Below are 20,040 nucleotides of genomic sequence, written 5' to 3'. Positions count from 1 at the left end.
CAGGGTGGAATGCTGTGAAGTCAGGGATAATCATTTACTTGAGTGCAGTATGGAGAATGGCTGACTAGGCAACATGTACTAAGGAGAAAAGAATGTGGAAGTTTGATGGATCCCAAACTAGACACGAATCAGTAACATTGCACTGTTGTGAAAATACTAGATGGAACAATGGAGTTTGAAAACAAGAGTGTTTTTATAGATCCAAGACAAATCCTTACCCTTATTCAGCCCAGGTGGGACCTTAGCTGGAGTATTATGTTCGCTTGGGTTCATGGTACTTGAAGACAGTTGCAGACCAAATTAAGAGTCCAGCGGAGAGCAACAGAAATAATTGGATAACTAGAAAACATAAGAGATCTTTATAAATATAGAGTTGGTTGCAAAGTTATTTGAACTTAAACTGTTAGATTTGTGTCAACTAGGACAAGAAATGATGGTCCCTTATAGTGAAGGAAGTTTAGGTGCATATGATTAGGGAAAAAAAAAAAAGAAGTGATTTTAGTAATAGCTAATCTCTGGGGTTCTTAGTAACGTTCCTTAAGCGTAGGCAGCTCTTGAGAGGGGTTTAGCAATTGTGTTGCAAGAATAGAGAAGACAGAGAAAGATGTAACACTGTTTTTTTCTCAATTGATTTAACTGGAGTAAAAACAGAGCAGGCTTTCATGCTCACAAGCTCTTTCTCAGATCTGAAACTTCGGAACGGCTTTGGAACAGCTGATTCTGTGTAAAACAAGGAAGGCGGCTCTGCAGGATCTCTCGAGGTCCTTTCAGGCCCATTTGCAAAGATGTAATGATTAACAAAATATTTCTATCTTGGGGTAGTTCAACGTTCAGGGGCTGGGGAGGGGCGCTGTGCACTAATAGCAGATACAAGAGTTCTCCTCTGCTGTGCAGACCGAGAGATTCCCTAGAATTTTGAGTTAAAGGAAAATTCCCACTTACTACTTTTCAAGAGTGGATGAGAACTAGTAAAAATGAAAGTAGCCACCAAAATAGTTGTTAGGTGCCTCTCAATTGTAGCAAGTGCTTTATGACACATTATGTTACAGTAGTACATATCCACAGAATGCTTTCCTTTTTATTTTGAAAAAAAAAAGAAGTCTGGGCATTTGGAAGGCAAGAGGGCAAATTATATAAAATGAACTAGTTGCAATCATTAATTGGTTGCCAGAATTAAATTTACATCTTTAAAAATATCTAAAAATATATTACAATAAATTAATGAGCGCGTAGAAGGTACTACAGCTGGAGATATTAATGAGAGTCAGTTTGTCTATATTGATTACTTGAAAGTGGTAACAGGTATAATTAGCATTAGAGGATGAAGTTATACTGCAGAGAACTTCAGAATGTGTTTAAACATACTTTTTTTTCCTCTGTGAATTTGTGTCTAAAACAGGAAAAATATTTGAAACAGAAAGTGCCACAAAGTGCCAGCAATCTAACAAAGGCAGGCAGGTAATGTTCAGAGATGTGTGAAAGAGAATAAGAGCAGATATGTTATGCTGCTGACAAAAGAGAAACACATGTTCCTGGGGAGGAAATCATACACATATATCCGTAGTTAAGGACCCGCAGTAAATTTGAGTATGTATCTGGACGTGGTGCCTATTGCTCTCTTGTTGTAGCAGACCAAACTATCAAGCCTTTCAACCAGTATAACTTGTTCAGCTACTTTTATAATCTCAAAAGAGTAACAGCTACATCCATTTTTATTTTAACTTTTGTCTTCAGAATTTATATATGAAAGAACTGGAACTTCTGAGTTTTCGTTCTGATTTTTGTGTACTTCAGTAAACAAAAGGCAGAACTGAGCAAAATCTTGATGACTCAAATGCCAGCATGGCTATCAGTGTGTATGTCTAAACTCTGACCTGCTTCTTTCAAATGCTGCACTGTTTCTAACACTTAGCAAAAGCCTTTTAAAAGACTGAATTGCAGCCGTAACAATAGTAGTGATGCCAGTTTAAGCATCAAGCTAATACAGTTCACTCAGTTCCAGGAGAAAATACCACGTGTTTCATTTCAACTTTTCTCTGCACTCCCATTTTCTGTATTAAGGTTTGACAAAAAAAACAAAAAAACAAAAACACTTTCTTTTTCCTTCCTGAAAGTTCAAGGCATTTTTTCTTTCCTACATATCTTCATGTATCTAAGCTCTTTTGAACCTCTATTACATGGTGCTTGGCACTTCATCCTCTGCTTCTCCTTTTGTTAGACTGAATGACTGAGAAGGAGGAACAAAGAACAGCAAATCCAGGAAAAGAATGGGATTGCGTCTCCCCAACATGCTGATGGTTTCATCTAGGTTTATAAGTCATCTTTCTCCCTGCTCTCACGCTCCTACTCACGCACATTTCATAATAACTTTATAATGATAAAGATGTTACAGTTTGTCAGCATTAGGTCCAGTCTACTTCTGCTTCTTCTCCTGGGACCTTCCACTAAGCTTTTTCTTTCTGTGTCACAGGAGCTTCCTTGAATTTGGGCAGTGCTCTTCTCTGAGTCTGGGATGCTCCTTTCTCTTTCTATGTTGTTTCTCTGCCTGAAGTCAAATCTGTTGGTTTCCAGGTTTTGAGCTGCTCTGTATTATGACTTGTGTGCTGTGCTAGAGTGCAGCTAAGGCCTCTAAGGAGTCCTTTGTGGAAAAGAAGGAAGGAGTCAGAGAAATGACGGTATCATTACGGTGTATGGAAGTTTTCTTTGAAGGACTTGGGAATAGATATTGGCCCATGGGATCACCAGCTTTTTGGCTACTTTTTGACTCATTGATTTTGAGAAACAGTCCTTTCCCAATTAAAATACCATTTAAAACAGTGCAATTTTTGGCTTTACAGTAGGAAATTCCTAAAAACAGTTCCCAGCGTTGCTCCTTGTTTCACCTGGTCAGTCCTGTAGTTGGTCTATATGTAGCCTTCCTTTCTATAACTCAGTGTTTCCCATTGTACTGTTAGTATTTGCTCCCAGATTGCACCATGCTGCTAGGAATGCCAGGTAGCACAATATAAATAGCTTTATAATTTTTCACCTATTTCAAAGAGAACCTTAAAACCCAAGCTAACAGAGTCTGACAAAATGACAAGCAAGGGGTTAAAATGGGTGTCTGAGAAAGGAACATCAGGAAAACTTATAAACTTACAGGAGAGTTTGGAGGACCGGCATAGGTTAAGAATTCATGTCTTGCAACCTGTGATTAGTTCAGCATGGAATCATAGAATCATTTGGGTTGGAAGGGACCTTTAAGGTCATCCAGTTTCAACCCCCCTGCTATAGGCAGTGATACATCTCAGTAGGTCTACTGGGATGTTCAAACTAATGTGTCTTGTTGACTCCAGCATGGTGGCATATTGGTGCTAGAACATGTACCACCTTATGGTTCCTGAGCTGGGCATCAGGAAACACAATGCAAAAAGCAGCCAACTAAAAGCCATGTGCACCTGTTGTGATGGGTCCCATTCAAAGCGATGCTGTTGTTAGCTTGTATGGAGCTCTGTGTTGTCAGTCTAACGCTACCCTCAGAACTTGAGCTAGCCCTAGTTTAAGACAGCTAAACAGAGGTTCTGCTGCACTTACACATTCATGTCAGAAATATTTCACTGACCTACCTTAGTGGTCTTGGTCACATTTTCTCTGTAAATGATAGTTATGCTTCCACTGCCTCTGCTTTTCAGCCTCCACCAGACATAACTGAGGGATGGAGGTTTCAAAAATACTGTATTCCTGAGAGTTTAGAGGTAAAACATGGTACATTAATATTCCTATTAGGGGCAAGCCTGCAACGTGAGATTGAGTGTGTTGTTAATCATGAAATAATCTGTATGGATCCTAAATGCCCCATCTGTAATGAAACTGTTAATTGCTGCTCATACTTTATTATGCCAAGGGTATTTAAGCTCCTGTGGCAACCCAGTATACTCCTCTGATGTCCTGTGGCGAGGACAAATGGAGGACCTGATGGAAAGAGGTGGCACTTCACTAGCTGTGTAGGATTACTGTACCAGGCATATACACAAGATGATTTTTTGTGTGTGCTTTTAGGTGTGTTATGGCCCGTATTCTTCCTGAAGTAGCAGAATTCATTATTTGAAGGTCTAAAATACACAGTACACCTAACCTCAGGCTGACTTATGATCTCCAGTCATTTCTTTTGCAGGACACCTACCTCTATGATGAGTGTTGCTTGGTGAGGTAGAAGTTCAATATTTTGCTTTTGTTGTCCTCATTCACCTCGTGGTCCCAGCTCCATACTAGATATCATTCAAATCCTGTTCTGAACTCAGTGCTGTTAATTCTGTCACAGCCTTTCCTGTGATAGTTGTAACTAAAATAGCTAAGTACATCAAAAGCACTGGATTGAGATCTGTAATAATGCCAAAACATATGGTCTTATTAGCAGATAAATCTGAAAGACGTATATCCATTTACTCAAGTCCAGGCCTTGAGGACCTAATTTTTCAGCAAACACAGTCTTTTGTGTTCTTTTGCTCAGAGCACAATCTTCAATGCCTTCAGCTGCAGCACTGAGTGCTCACTGCTTTTAGATATGAGACCATGGCTCCCACAAAATGAGGATTGACGCCTCTGCCATAATTGGGTTTAGTCATTTGCCCAGCATGGGGCAGACAACATACCCTGCCCATTTGTGCTGAGTGGGGCAGGGGTCTGCTCTGTGTGCTGATTATGTTGTTCACATGCACTTGAGACATTTTCAGTGCTTGTCTCTGGGCTGCAGGAGCACACTGGGAAGGGAAGAACAGTGAGAGGGGAAGCCTGGCTCTGCCTGTGCTGTACCAAGGGGACACATGTAAAGAGCATGAGGATGGGAATGACCGTAGGAGGAATGATGGGGGTGACGTGCTGGGCTCAGACAGAAGCTATAGATAACTGTTAGACTGCAAGATGTCTCTGGAGTGCACACAAACTATTTGTCTTCAGAAGCTTGCAGACCAGTATGTATGTATGTATTTTCTTTGAAGGAAATTGAAAAGAGATTTTATGTATATTATGTCAGACAACATTTGCTGTGCTGTAAGCCCAACATATAGTCCATAGTATGTGCACAGGACTCTCAGGTGTTAACATAGCTTTTTATTAGTCAACTAATATTTGTAATGGCTCATCAGATTTATGAATTAACCTTCTTCCTCTTTCACTAGGGAGGAAACTGAGGCAGAAGAGTAGATTTTAGGGTCAGAAAGAGCCACCGTGATCAGCTGTTTCAGTCTCCTGTCTTATACAGACCATCAGACATCTTTAAACAAACACTTCATACAGGGCTCATGGTTTTCTTAAGGAAAAAAAAAATACTCAATGAAAAAAATTGCTTGGGGATGGAGAGCTCTCTACAGCCCTGGGTAAATTATTTTAATAGTTATCCACATTTATTTATAATTTGAATTTAATTAGCCTCAAATTCTGAAAATTGGATCTTGCTAGAATTAGCTTGATCTCTGTCACGAAATGTTTGTTTCTTACGTAATCTATTTGCTTACTGTGAGGAAGTTGTCTATTGCTGTTCTTCGTGACAACTCAAGCAATGTTTGCTCCCAGACTCAGGCTGCAGGGCTCTTTTCTCAGTGTTCAGTCATTTTTGTGTCTCTTCTCTCCATTTCTCTTAAAGTATGGCTGCTTCAACTGGACACTGTATTGCGTGCTATTTGCACAGATAATATATCCAAAGGCATTATATCATTGTCTCGTAACATGTGATGGTTAGTCAGTAGCAGTGCATTTGGCAGAAACGTGCTAATCACAGTTAATTTAGCGACAGTTCTACTCTGCCTGTTATATGTGTATCAAAACCTTGCCCCCCAGGCAGGTTTCCATCACCAACCTGCCTAATTTTTTGCCTGCTCATCTACTGGGATGTAGTAGCCACTCAATCATATATCGGCAGGTCTGTAGTTGCCACAGTGGCTGCTGTACTCTTGAGCTGTTGCGGGTGAAAGTCTTAAGGCAGAGCCGCTGCTCCCAGGTAGCAGGAGGTCCTGTGGGTAAGCATGAGGCACTGTGGATGAGCTCAAGGACCTGAAGCAGCTGCTGTTCCCTCTTGGCTCTTGAAGCCACTCTGTGGTTGTGTGGTGAAACAGGGATAAGCGCAACTTCCCTGTTCCCAGGCTCTCTCTTCCAAACCAGTGCTTCTGCCTTGTGGTCTGTGTAGCCCTTTCATGTACTTTGTAACATTGACTACATAGTATGGGACTGCATTCAGACCAGGAAATGATTCATAACATTTAATGAAAGGAGAGGCCATTGGATAATGTAATTTGACCTCTTATAGCTACCTTTTATTTTATTTTTTTATTTTATTTATTTTTTCCCTGAGTATGCCTGTATACAGCCCACATACTCATATTTCATTTAAAAAGATAACTTCTATTATCTTAGGGAATAAGAGAAGTTTGTTGTAGGAAGGCATCTACTGGTGATTTCAAGGCAGCAGGGGATGGAGAATCCATTAAATCATTTGTACCTTGCTCCAGTATTTAAATACAAGGTTACAGACTATTGCCTTATTTCTTATTTGGATATATCTGGCTTCAGCTTTTATTCATAAGTACTTGTTATATTCTAAATTAAAATAATTCAGCACTGATGGCTTCCCCAGGAAAAAAAAGTACTTCACTTTATTCAAGTCACTAACTTTTTGTTATGTAAGCAGGCTGAACTTGTTCTATGCAAGGCAGTTTCTTCAGCCTGCGAGTATATTTTGTAGCTTCTTTCCTTGCCCTTTCCCATTTTTAACAGTATTTGAAAAACACTTCCATGGGAACTGTACGCACTGTTCCAGCAACAGTCTCATCTTATCTGTAAGCAGAGGTAAAATCACTTCACTTGGGTCAGCCACTGCATTAGCTGCCCTTGCGGCAGCTCTTTCCTGAGAGTTCAGAGTATATAGACTGTATTCATCTTTTTTTTCTACCTTGATCTCTAATTCCTTTCAAGAGTCACTGCCATTTCAGGATGCAGTCTCCACTCAGCAGCAATGACTTGCACTCCTAGTTCTGAGATGTGTTTGGCTGTCTTAAAAAGCATTGGAGATACACAGAAACAGACTTCTTAGGTGCCGTCTTAAGTGTTATTTAATGCTTAAGACCACTCTTCTGAATTTTTATCACTGATGGTTTTCTACTGAACCTTCATGCCTGTAAGGTCTTTATAAAGACCTTTTTGTTTAGCAGTGGTTTGTCAGCGATTACTTTTTTCTGTATCTTCCATTTAATTAATTCTTTGTCTACTTATACTGTGCTCCACAATACTAAATTCTGGCATTTCAAAATCAAAGTACTGTGCTGCTAAGTTAAATAATGTATCAGAAGAAGTAAATTCCTACATCAGACAGATTTGGTTACTTCTCAGTACATTTCCCTCCAAAGAGCCTGATATTCTATAGAACTCTACTCAGTGATGTTATTTGTCTTTTTTATCAGCTTTCCAGATCATTTTTTTCTTGGGATAAATGTCAGTCTCACCACCTGGATGTTTCCTTTCTCTAATACTGTTGTATAGCAGCTGTCTTTCAGACCTTTGGATTCCTTGGTGTTCAGGGATTGATTACAACTTAACAAAATCACTAATTAAAAGCATCTGATGTAAGCAAGTGAGTGGTCATGGCCCACATGTACTCTTTCCCAGCCTGGCTATTTGGTGCCTTTCACTCCTAGCTCTCCTGCTCCTGGAGCTCCTCAGCTGTGCAAGTTCCTCTCCTGTTGCTGTGGAGCAGAAGGTTGGGGCTGTGGCTTCTCCTTCTTCCTCTCAGACAGGGATGGAGCACGTGAGGGCTCTTAAGTGTTGTAAAGACAGAAAGAGGAAAGGAGGAGAAAGGAAAGAGCATGACTGTGCTGAGCAGCTGAGTGTTGCCCCCCCAGACTTCTCCTGTTTTTTGCTATGAGGCTGCTTTGCTCTGGGGAAGAAGCAGTGGAGATGTGGTGTGATGCTCCAGTGGTGGAGGGAAGAGTACCCAAGCCAGCAGAAAAGGACACAGTCCAGGCAGGACTGAAAATGTGATCTTTCTCTGTTTTTAGAAGAAACTAGTCTATGACTGCAGCTCAGCAACTTCAAAGTGCTGTTTTCAGCCATATTCAGCCATAAAATCATATGATTCTAGGATTTTTAGGACTCTTAGCCACGAAATTTCGGAGCTAGTCTTTATTCCAGTGCATTCATTCTAAAACTCATCTGCATACCACTGTTATTATCAGCGGTGTGTACATATCTGGGACGATGGTGCTCAGTTGCTGAGGCAGTGCTTCATGTTATGTTGCTGTGGTAACCCCTTGTCCTAACTCTGGAGAAATTTCCTATGGAATGCCTAAAGAACACATAGTTTATTCTTATTTGGTTCTTCATGTTTTCAGAAAGTAGAGAGTAGAGATACACCTATATTTCACTTTTCTCCATCTAGTAAGTACCGTGCTCAGTTCTGTGCATAACATTCATCAAAAAACTTGTGATACCTTTTCTTTTTAGCCTTGCAACTTGTAAGTTTTCCTTTGGACCTTTATCTTTCTCAAACAATGCTTTACACTTCATGAATTCTAGTTTACATTGTTTGCTATTTATTTCCTGATTTTCAGTTGTTTATATATTTGAGGTCATTTTAATTTATTTCTAGTTGCTTTCAGATATTACCAACTGACCAGAGTGGGTTTTAAAACACAATTGTCCTTTGGGAAAATTGAATAAAGTATTAACTTTCAGTTTTCAGTTGAATTATGGTGTCCAAGTCTTCCTCCTCCTTTTAATTTTATTCATAAAGGCAAGGGAAGGGAAGTCTAGCATGTGACACTGTTTTGAAACATAGACTGTGAGTCATAGATTCATATTATGAACGGGAAGGGCTCAAAAGACAATAATATTACAATATAAAGAAAGTATCTTTTAATGTAAAATCTCATAAGAAACTATAGCAAATCTCTCAGCATTTCTGCACTATTTCAGCTTCCCATTGGAGCAGAAAGCCCACCAGTGTAGACAAGTTCATTACAACTGGCAGGTTGTTGCAGAAGATAGGAGTCTGAACAAGCCTAAGCTAACTAGGTCTTTGGAGGTGATTAGAATGTTTTATCTAAGCAAAACACACTGGATAAGCTTACTTTCCTAACTTGCAGCAGTAGTTATTGCACTTCATCTGGTCCTTAATAGACTTGGTGAGGCAGTTCACGTATCTGATTTTAGATGAACTTCTTGTAGCAGTTTTCTGTGTTTTGGAAGAATTCTATACCTGATTCTTCACCAGGTGGAAAATAACTGGTGTTACCAGCATCAGCTGTAGTGAGGAGAGGGCAGCTACTGACCCATTTGTTTGCTATCATTTCTATTTTGCAGTATTTTAGAAGAAATTATAGAGGAAAGAGCAATTAATGTCCCGAGTTAGTTGTGAAGTAAAAATGAAATGTAGATTTAGACAGTGTCATCAAAGTATTTTGGTAGTCTTCTGCTAATAAAACAACTGAATTTTCAGATGAGGAAAACACAGTAGACCTAATTTATCTTACTCTAGTGAAGGATGCTGTGCTGCTGAAGACTAATACAAGAACTGAAAGGGTTGGTGGAAAGAACTGAATCAACAACACACACTGGAAAGAAGATGTCTGAGCAGGAGGGAAGCTACCAGCATTGTTCCTCAACTATAAGTTTGTAGACAATCTCATATTTACTAAAGGATTTCATATAAAACCAGGAGGGTAATAGTAACCTTAGTTGCTTGCACTGTCAATACAGAAGTGTATACCATTCTCATGTAATAAAAAGCAATTGCAGATTAATTGTATGAACGAGATGACCAGGCACTTGCAGACTGAAACTTAGATTTCCTTCACAAACTGTACATGAATTTGATGGAAGTTATGCATAAAGGCAGAGAACTGTGCATGTCAGGTGATGGTAGTGTGACTGCGAGCTGAAAGTTCAATAATGTCTATGAAAAAGGAGCGTGCTGTCAAACTAATATCAAGTGAGATAGTTCCTGTAAAGATCTAATTGTTTGTTGATATTTACATGGATATATGTGTTATAGATAGGTATGAAATACGGGTAGGCTTTATTAATATGCTGTACATGATTCTGTTTATTCCTGTTTTGAGCAGATTAATTGAAATGGTAAAAGAAAAGGATTCTAAGATGATGGCAAGAATAAGGAATTTGTAACACGAGAGGGGAATGAAACAGTCTGGGTTGTCCTAGAATAGAAAAATGAAGGCTGGCTGAAGACATGACTGATATTTAAAAATACGCCAATGAGTAAACACAATGGAGGAGGAAGAGCTATTTAAACCAAAAGACAATGTTGGCAGAAGAACAAATGGGCATAAAACGACCGTGAACAAATTTAAACTGGAAAGCAAAAGGTTTTTAGTTATCAGAAAGTTGTCTTTCAATGAAAGAGAAAACTCCTCTAAGTAGTTTCTAAAATGAAGTTCAGTGTGCCTATGATTTGCTTTGTATGACGTAGCTATCTTCAATAGCATGGGATTTGATTTAGTGAATAGAAGATCCCCTTGATTTCTCATCTTGCACAAAGCAGCAAATACTCTTGAGATATATTAATCTCTCAGGCAATGCACAGCCATTGTTGAACAGAGTACAGTGAGACTAAACTGCTCCTTCAGACAGAAAACCAAGAGACTTTGCTATTCGGCTAAACTCCAGAAGATTTGAGCAGACTGAACACAAAGGCTTGTTTTAGGCCTTGCAGTGCCTGTCATCCCCAAACAGAGCAACAGTTTTGTCTAAAAGTTGTCACCTTCATCAGCGCTGGGATATGGTCCTAGCACTAACCACAGCGCTGTGTGCCGCTTCTTGAGCTGCCAACACATATGCTCTCAGTCTTTAAAAATGAGGGTGTGAGGACCTGGACAAATGCTAATTTGAATAATTGCTTCCTACTTGCCACAGTTTCAGTAATAGAAGACAATATTCCTGTGTATTTAAAAAGCTGTGAAATCCTCCCTGCAAAAGATGATGAGTAGTATTATTCATTCTTATTTGCTTAGCTGAATTTAAAAATGAGCCTAGAGGGAAAAAAAGAACATATTTTTGCATATCGAGTAAACAGGATGTATTTTTATACCATGTATAGTAAGCTTAATTTGAAAAAATGAAAATTGAATATAAACATCAATATTCTAATAACATTAAGGTAGGAAATTGGAATAAGCCCTAAGCTTCTATCTTAACTAATGCCACTGTTCTTTTTAGTGTTGTCGAATGCCACACTCCGGCAACAAACATTTTTCTCGGCTGAACTTTCTTGGTGCTGTCATTTTGTACAGTGCTACGAAACGCAGAAACCTCTGAACTAAGACACCTATTCCTTTTCTTTTTCAGCATCAAAACAATGATTCCTCCGGGGGAATGCCTCTATGCTGGGAGGAAAAGGAGGAAACCCATTCAGAAACAGTTAAGTATCACGTTGATTAGGAGACACTTGCACTTCCCTCCAAATGCATCTCCTAGAAATGAGGTAGGAGGAATCCAGTTCTCCCATACTCTGACGATCCAAGAGAGACCTAAGATCTTTTGCCATGGTGAGAAACCCAGGCTGCAGGCTGGTTCCAGTCTACATCTTGTACAATTGCTCTTATTCCAAAGACTTTGCAGAATCATTATTATGACACAATGCTCTCAGTCATATGGTCTGATTTTTGGGTGATCCTATCTGGAGACAGAAGTTGAATTCAGTGATCGTTATGGGTCCCTTCCAACTCAATGTATTCTATGATTCTTATACTCCAGAGAGGATGCTGCATGTGGGTCAGACTGTCCCTACCCACTGCTAGTTCATGTCCCAGAAGGAGTCCCGTAGCTATGGTGCCCACCACAGCATACTACAGAGCACAGTACTGTGAGGAGTGACAGGGGCAGCAGTTGTTTGTAGGCAGAAGATATTGATGGATTAATTGTCAGCTGGGCAGTTGGCTGGAGGGAGTGGCTGCTACCTCTGTGTGTCTGTGTTCCCTGCCTCCTGCTCAAGGAGCCTCTGGGGAAGCTGTGTGCTGAGTGGCACCAGTGTGCTGGTATGTTTCCCCTTCCCCCTTTCTTGGCTTAGCCTGGCTTGGGGCATCACTACATCCAGTAGATGTAAGTCTGGAAAGTGGGTCAGTTCAGCCAACTGAAAAAGCAGATTGGTGACTCATGTTTTACATAAAGAGGGCATCATTTTGAGCCACTATTTACCATAGAATCATTTTTATTCAAAGAAAATTGTGAGAAGAATTGTATGTGTGAAGGCAAAGCAGAAACAAAAACCACAACAGGAAGAAAAAGATACTTGAAATGCAGGGAAAAAAAGGTTGTTATCACTCAAATGCAAAATGATTTTGTCATAAACCACTTGAAAACAAAGTTTTTTGATATAATTATCTGACATCTTCTGTGTTATATTTGATTACATAGTTATGAAACACATTCATAGCGTGTAAAAATTATGAACTAGCGCTAACGGTCTTTGCAATTTAAGGATGAAAAGTTAATTAAAACAGATTTCTCTATTTGCATTTTCTCAGCGCTCCAAAAATAACCCTCTTGGCTTAAAATTGTATATATTGGTCTGAAGTCAAAAAGGAGTTTCTCTGAAAGTTTGGGTGAAATCTGTTCATTTTGTTTGGATTTTGGAAAGTATTTGCGCATGAACCACTTGTTGCCACTTAAAAAGATAGATATCTATATTTAATGTAAAATGTATTGCAGGTGATGATTTCAATAGACAAAGACAATGAAGAAAGAAGAGCATTCTTCCTGCGGTGCCTGAGTATTAGATCCAAAATGTACATGACATTTTTGCACTAGTGTTCAAGTATGCACACAGCTTCTTTATTCCTACATGAGCTATGGAACTGCTCCAGTACACAAAATTACCTCTGTGTAGACCTGGTTGTGAATTATAACTTTTGTGAGAAAGGAGTAAGAGTTGCAGTTGCTTTGAGAAATGTTAACTTAATGTTTGGAGTGTGTATGTTAGCTGGAAGAGCTTCACTCTGAGATGTCTTCTTGATAAATCAGTAGCTAAGAAAGCCACTTGCTATCTAAGGATGGAAATGTTCTCAGGAGCCTGCTAGGAAATTTTGCCTTCAAAAATGTCAAAGTAGCAAGTACCTTGAAAATAGCTCTGCTCTGAGATTGTGGCGCAGGCACCTGAACGTGCCTATCCGCTCAGACATAGATAATTTTGATGAAGAAATTTGTTTTTGGTTAAAATAAAGGGAATCAAATGCTTTGAGTTTCCAGAATACTTAGCTCCCAGGCTGGAAACTACCCTCTGTTTTCTGTGGATAATTACTTCTTGCTTGCTGAGGATGATTTCTCACTTCCTAGCAACACTGGTCTCTTCCTCAAACCATATCTGTGTGTGGGCTTGGTCTCTGGCCTTTCCTCATTCACAGACTTCCTAACATTGCTCTAGAGAGGCTCTGGTTCCCCATGATTAACTTTACAGAGTCCAGGGTTCCTTTCAGGGTCTGTGTCCTTCAGTCCTAACATCTTACTGATGTTTCAGGACTATGAGATATTCTTTCTGTTACGTAGCCTTAAATTGTTTATCTTGTATTTGGAAGGGTATACAGTACATTTAACCATGATTTTAATCCATTTTGTGCTGTTTTTATTAAAACATTTTTTGTCTTATTTGATAGCATAACACATTTTCCTCTATGGCCTTGTCCTACTATTCTTCCTCTTGTTCTGATAATAAATCACAGTAGATACAGCCACCTGTTCTGGGAGGGGTATTTGTTCAGCCTGAATACCTTATTTTTCAGAGAGAATAAGTTGATGGGAATTCTTTGTCCAGTCCAAACTATTATTTGTCTCTTTATCATCCTAATGTCTTCTAGAAATTTAACTTCCTCTTGACAGTTTTGGGTTCCCCGGTTCAAAAAAGACAGGGTTATTGTGGACAGAGTCCAGTGGGACCGCAAAGATGAATAAGAGCCTGGAGTTCTTAATCTGTACAAGAAAAGGCTAAGAGACCCAGGGCCCCTTCCTCTGGGGAAGAGAAGGCTGAGAGAGGATCTCATCACTGTTTATAAATATCTAAAGTGTGGGAGTCAAATGGATGGGGCCAGGCTCTTTTCAGTGGTGTGCAGCAATAGAACAAGGGGCACTGAGCAGAAACTAGCACAGGAAGTTCCATACTAATCTAAAGAAGAACTTCTTTACTGTGAGGGTGACAGAGCACTGGTACAGGCTGCCCAGACAGGTCAGGAGGCTTCTTCCCTGAAGGCCTGGATGCCTACCTTTGAAACCTGCTGTAGGGAACCCAGTTAAGCAAGGAGTTAGACTTCATGACTACCAGAGGTCCCTTCCAACTCTGATAATTCTGTGATTCTGTGAAGTGAGATAAGTGCTCATCTGAGCAGGTTATGTGGATTTCTCTAGGAATTTGTGGCCTTTTAAAGGCCAGAATTCAAAAAACAGAGGTTCAGCCTTCCCTTCTGCAGAACAGCTGGGACTTAAATGTCTTCCCAGTGTATGTGCATCCCTGGAAAACCACTCTCTGCTCTTCTGTTAACATTTTGTGATCAGGCTATCACAAAATCCTTGCATGATCCTGCAGCTGGCTTTTAATTGGAGATATCACAGAATGACTGCCCATTTTTGCAGGCATAGGACACTGGAAATTGCATTCTGAAGTAATTTTACAGAGAAATGAGGAAAATACATGAAGAAGCTCCATGGGAGAATGAAGACAGCCATTTGACTATGAAGAAATGAGTAGAAAATTTAGTGTATTTTGTCTTCTTCTACACCCAGATGTGGGAGAGACCATCTTCACTAGATTGCTATTCTTCAGACAATGTATCAGTTTTTAAGTTATACCTTCGCGCAAACAAATATATAACAAATCTTAGCTGTTCTCATTTGACCACAGAAAGCTTGCAAACAAGCCCCATTATATGTAGTCTGCACTAAAGGATTTTGGCATTTATGGAATCAGATCAAACACCTAGAGGTAAGGGTGACTGAAAATTTTCCATCAGATATGTTTTTCATCCAGAAAACTGAAGTTTTGAGCAAAGGAAATATTTTCTACTAAAGTGTTTGCTTCCTGTGGAAATCTAATATTTTGCTTGTAATTCAAGCATCTGAAAAATAAGTTGATCTTGTTTTCAAAGTCGGACTAAAAGCACTGCACTGAATTTAATACCCATGCTAGCAATAATTGGGCAGTGCTTCAGGACAGTTACTGTTTGAGACTTCGTCTCAAACCCTGGCAACTTGTAAAATTCTCTCCCTCCACAAAACATTTCTTGTAATGTTTTACAGCTCTTTAAAGGCAAATTCAGCTGCCTTCGCTCTGAGTGTATCTTTAACTGCTTCAAAATGCCCAGTTCAGCCAGAACTGTGTAAGTGCCAGGGTAAACAGAGATCTTAGGAGCAGCTCTCTCCCTAGTTCTCAATTCAGGGCCCTCTGTGGCATAGCCTTTCCTCTTACTTGGTATCACATTATCCAACCTCTCATCTTCTTTGTTGGTGTGATGTCTTCATGACCACGAGTTCTGCTTTCTCCTCTCCTTGCTGCAAAGGCTTAGCAGAGGTGTATCATTCTCTTTCTCCCAACAGCTTCCTCTCAGTTCTTTTCATTCACAGAGATGGTCAGCACTGGCACTGTGGCTCAGCTCTGCCAGGACACACTTGTGCTGTTCTCAGTCACTGTGGGTGCTGGTCAATGTGTTGGTGATAACCATTTGCTTTGTGCTCAATGTCACGGTCTCTCTTCCCTTTCTCTTCTTATTGAAAGCTTCCTGTCCTATCAGATGGTTACATTTTCTCAGCTGACATCGTCAATTGGTTTCGTATTTCAGCATACTTGGACAACTTCTTCAGAATGAACTTTTTGTTAAAAGATGTGGACTGCCTCAATGGGCAGCGGGTATGGCTTGGAGAGGAGAAGACACAGCTCTCAGTGGATAAAGCTATGGTGTACAGTAGTGGCAACCTGTGTGTCTTGAGCAAACTGAGGCACTGAAACACAAACAGCTCAATGTCTTACATGCCAGCAACATAGAAACTGCTCTCTGTGCCAGCTCCCACACTCACTTCCAGGGACTGGTTGTATGGTCCTGTGCAACAGTGCATCCTTGTTACTGCAGAGCAGAATTTGGTTGGTTTTGTTCAGGAAGCAAAGGAAGAAATGCTGGCTTTACTGCTTTAGGTACAAGTGCCACTTTATTGTAATAGGATTGTATGAAAAGCAAAGTAAAAAAGGTATGGAGTGAATGCTGTGTCTCTATTAAGACCTGACTTATGTAGTTTGAAAATCAGCTTTTACGCAAGCACAACAAGCATGGCTACTTTCAGCTCAAAGTAAGGGCTAGAATTTCCATTTGCCTCAAAACAACTCCTTGAAGAATCTTCCTGCCTGCTGTTTTCCTTGAAGGAGAGCTAAGTGAGCTTTTCCATGGAGCTTGCATTGTTTTAAATCCTATCCGCTTGGCACCTAATTACCATTTGCATCAAACTCACATTTGTTTGGATTTACTCACTTACTGAATCATTTCCTTGAGTTTTCAGGAAGACTCCATTCTCTTGCAGTCTTTTTACATCATTGCCTGTAACTTCCAGCAAATGGATACTTTGTTCCGTACAGATGCAGCCCCTGCATTTGCCATACAGCTCTGATATAGACCAGTTGTGAGTTTATGTGACAAATGGGGTTTAACGATTTCTATTCCATATCAGTCTTGAGCATTTTTACATTTTGAGCTCCTCAGTCTAATTTTCCTTACTGGAATTTTTCTTTCTTTTCCTTTTTTCTTTTTTCTTTTCTGTACTAGATTGTTTCCTTTGGCTGGTTTGTCAGATGTAAAGGGCAAGTAATAATATCCTATGCTCCTAAACTTCTACTTAACTAGAGTCATTGCTTTCCAGAGGTTGGACATCCTTTTGGTGTTGTGAGAATGGCTGACTGGAGAGGTTTACTCCAAAAAAAATGAGCATTCATTATGTACAAAGAGTATTCCTTTATTGTTGATTGTATTATTTGTTGGATATGTGCTCTTTCTCATAGAGAAAAGTCATTTATTGATCCCCAGTCACCAGAATCTCCCCCATGTCTCTGAAAGTACATGTGTTGCTGAGAGGCCATGTACAAATCTGTATAATTTTGAATGAAAAAGTGTGAATTACATTTTCATTGGCACACGCCTTGAACATATTTTCTTTCGTTCTGTCTGTTGATGTTGTCATGTTAAATTGAAGCGAAGGCTTGCAAAGGTAGCATTTTTTTTTTCCAAATCTGATTTGATTTAAGAGGTTTTTGCTTGGCAGCAAGGTCACCAATCACACACATAAGACATCAATCTTTGTTGACTAATTCCTAAACATAATGTTTATTTTTGAACTATTCACAGTGCTAAATTAAGATTGCATTTATAAAAAGGGAACACTCAGATTATGTTGTAATTTAACCCTTCGAGCACCATGTGAAATGCTAATGTTAAAAATTAAGATTGTAGTTGAAAAATGTAGTCAGTGAACGGAGTGTGAAAATGCAACAGAAAAGAGCTACAAGTGACCTGATGTACTATGATTCTCCACTGGAGCACTATCGAAGCCAGATAAAATTATGATCCTTGCATTTAGTTTGGTGGAAGTTAAAACTGCTAAAACACACATATTTTCCTTGTCTATCATTTCCCAAACTTGATATAACTTTTCCCCTCATTTCACTCTGTGAACTGGTGTTATGAGAGTGAGATGGAGACCAGCAAACACAGTACTGAGTACCCTGGTCAAATCTAGTTCAGCTGCAGCCCTGGGCTGCTGTATACCATCAGGTCATGGGTTTGTCCAGTTTACATCTCCAGTGGCTTATTTTTGGATAAAGCACTTGACCACTGCTGGGTCCAGCAATGGCTTTCTGCTGTGGATATCAACTTTTTCAACCTTGCCACAAATGCCTTGGTGCTTTGGTGTGGAACACTCCTTATTGTTGTGCTGGTCACTCCAAAAAGGTTGTGAGATAGGTACTAAAGAGGCTGCTTAGAGAAGCTGTGATACTCCATCCCTGGAGACGCTCGAGGTCGGGCTGGATGGGGCTGTGGACAGACTGAGCTGGTGGGGGGCAGCGCTGCCCATGGCATGGAGTGGAGCCGGGCCAACTGTAAGGTCCCTTCTAACCCCAAATTTCTATGATTCTGTGATTCCACAGTTCCACGATTCTGTTATTGTATGATAAGATTCACTATTTTGCCTGTACAACTGTAATCCGCCTCCTTTCTCACTGCTGATAGATTTCACCTTGCACATTTTTGCAGTAGGTTTTCTGTGGAATTTGGTCCACGATGGGATGCAGGAGTAGTAGGAGTGTTCAGTTTTGAAATGTGAATAACACCATTCTGTATGTTTTGAGAGAAGTACCAGTGTTCTTAAGAGAGAAACCAAAACTTTAACTTTGTTATTAGTGATATGGAAAAGTGAATTTGAGGATGTTCACAAGATCTTTGAGTGTGGCAATATGATGTCTCTTCATGTTCCTTCCCATGTTTGTTTAATCGTATCTGAAGAAAGGCTCTTTTCCTAATTATCTCCTGACCTACAGGTTAATTCTGAGTCATTAAGTGGAGGGCACTGAGATGCTTTGAATGAATACACTGGGTACTGAATGGGTTCATGCATTAGTCATGGCAATTTTCCTTTACTGTTCTGACACTAATTCGTACATCACAGATGAAGGATCATTTTTCCTGGTGTTCTCTAAGACACAACGATAGCATCCATTCCTCTACGGTTGGAAGGCCTTAACTAAGAGATGCCATCTCTTCATTCATTTTCCATTGGGCAGATATGAGAAAAGAGGCCAATGTCTATGTCTCTGTGCAATGCAAAATGATAAATTTCAGAATATCTTCTAAGCAGGGGGTAAAGCATTAACACGTTTGCACAGGAACTTGATTGACTACGCCTGCTATCAGCTGATGGCAAAAAGCATCTCAGTCTGTGGTTGCACTACCTGGAGGTAAAACAGGTAATCGAAAATGTGATTCTCTTCTCCACCACAGAAGGCCTGCAGCTGGAAATGAAAAATCCAATCCTTCAAAGAGGCACAGGGACCGCCTAAATGCAGAGCTAGACCATCTGGCCAGCCTCCTGCCTTTCCCACCCGACATAATATCCAAGCTGGACAAGCTGTCTGTGCTGCGCCTCAGTGTCAGCTACCTGCGAGTCAAAAGTTTCTTTCAAGGTAGGTGTCTTTAAGATAGAAGTATCCCTTTAAAACTCTCCCTCTTACTTACGATTGCTTTCTGCTAATTGTGAGTAAATTTAAAATGTGGTGTTATATTGGTAAAGTAAGAAAAGAAGCCTTTATTATTGAACACACATTTTTTGCATATGAGATATTGCTTTGGAAATGTTGTGCATTTCCTTGTATGCTCTTTGTGTAGTTTTTACCAAATAATGGGATAATCCTCACCCTTCCTCAGTGCACTGTAGGAAACAGGAAAACATAACCTAAAATATTTCAACCTGCAAAGAGGCTTGGGGGAAATGCAAAGTTGTAATACCTGTAGCTATGTTGTGCTCTCTTTTCGAAGCGATTATTGTTCATGTTTGCAGTGTCTGTTTAAACACAACGTGAAAGTAAAGCAACTACTCTACCACCTGTATTTACTGTAAGCCCAACAGGAAATAGGCTTGCTTGAAAGGTCAGAGGGATCGCTTTCATTTGGGATACGTGTGATCTGAAGTTTTAAGTGTTGACTAAAGCTATAATAGGCTACGTTTTGTTTTTGTAGCTGTCTGGCACACCATACAATGAAAGCCAAATGTGCATGTTCAGATGGACGTAATAAGAATTCTTCCATATCTGCAGACAGTTTTCATTTCTTCCGTTACTGTAGTGTTCACAAGAGCAAAACCTGGATTAGGGATACAGCAGTGAAAATCCTCTCAAAACTGTTAAGTAAAAGAAAAGCAAAAGCCTTTTTGGTGGAGTATAATCCACCAAAACTTAAAGGTGGACTGCAGAGATGAACAACAGTATTTTTAATGTTATTTTCATTTGCTACTCTTTCTTACTCCTTCCTCATCTATTCCTTA

The 20,040-nt window shown here is 39.8% G+C and overlaps 1 protein-coding gene across 5 annotated transcripts in view; it reads left to right on the top strand.

The window, feature by feature from the left end:
• AHRR (aryl-hydrocarbon receptor repressor) overlaps positions 1-20,040 on the top strand; it is an 82,230-nt gene that overhangs the window by 5,317 nt on the left and 56,873 nt on the right. For 4 of the 5 annotated variants that reach the window (XM_015855106.2, XM_015855104.2, XM_015855107.2 and 1 more), the window contains exons 2-3: positions 11,329-11,400; positions 19,002-19,183. In XM_015855106.2, coding sequence (XP_015710592.1) covers positions 11,329-11,400; positions 19,002-19,183 — 254 coding nt within the window. The remainder of the gene's footprint in view (positions 1-11,328; positions 11,401-19,001; positions 19,184-20,040) is intronic. The other variant, XM_015855105.2, reaches the window with a different exon arrangement.

This window comes from Coturnix japonica, chromosome 2 (genome assembly GCF_001577835.2).
Source record: "Coturnix japonica isolate 7356 chromosome 2, Coturnix japonica 2.1, whole genome shotgun sequence".
In the NCBI taxonomy this organism is placed as follows: domain Eukaryota; kingdom Metazoa; phylum Chordata; class Aves; order Galliformes; family Phasianidae; genus Coturnix; species Coturnix japonica.
This window is presented reverse-complemented; position numbering and strand designations above follow the sequence as displayed.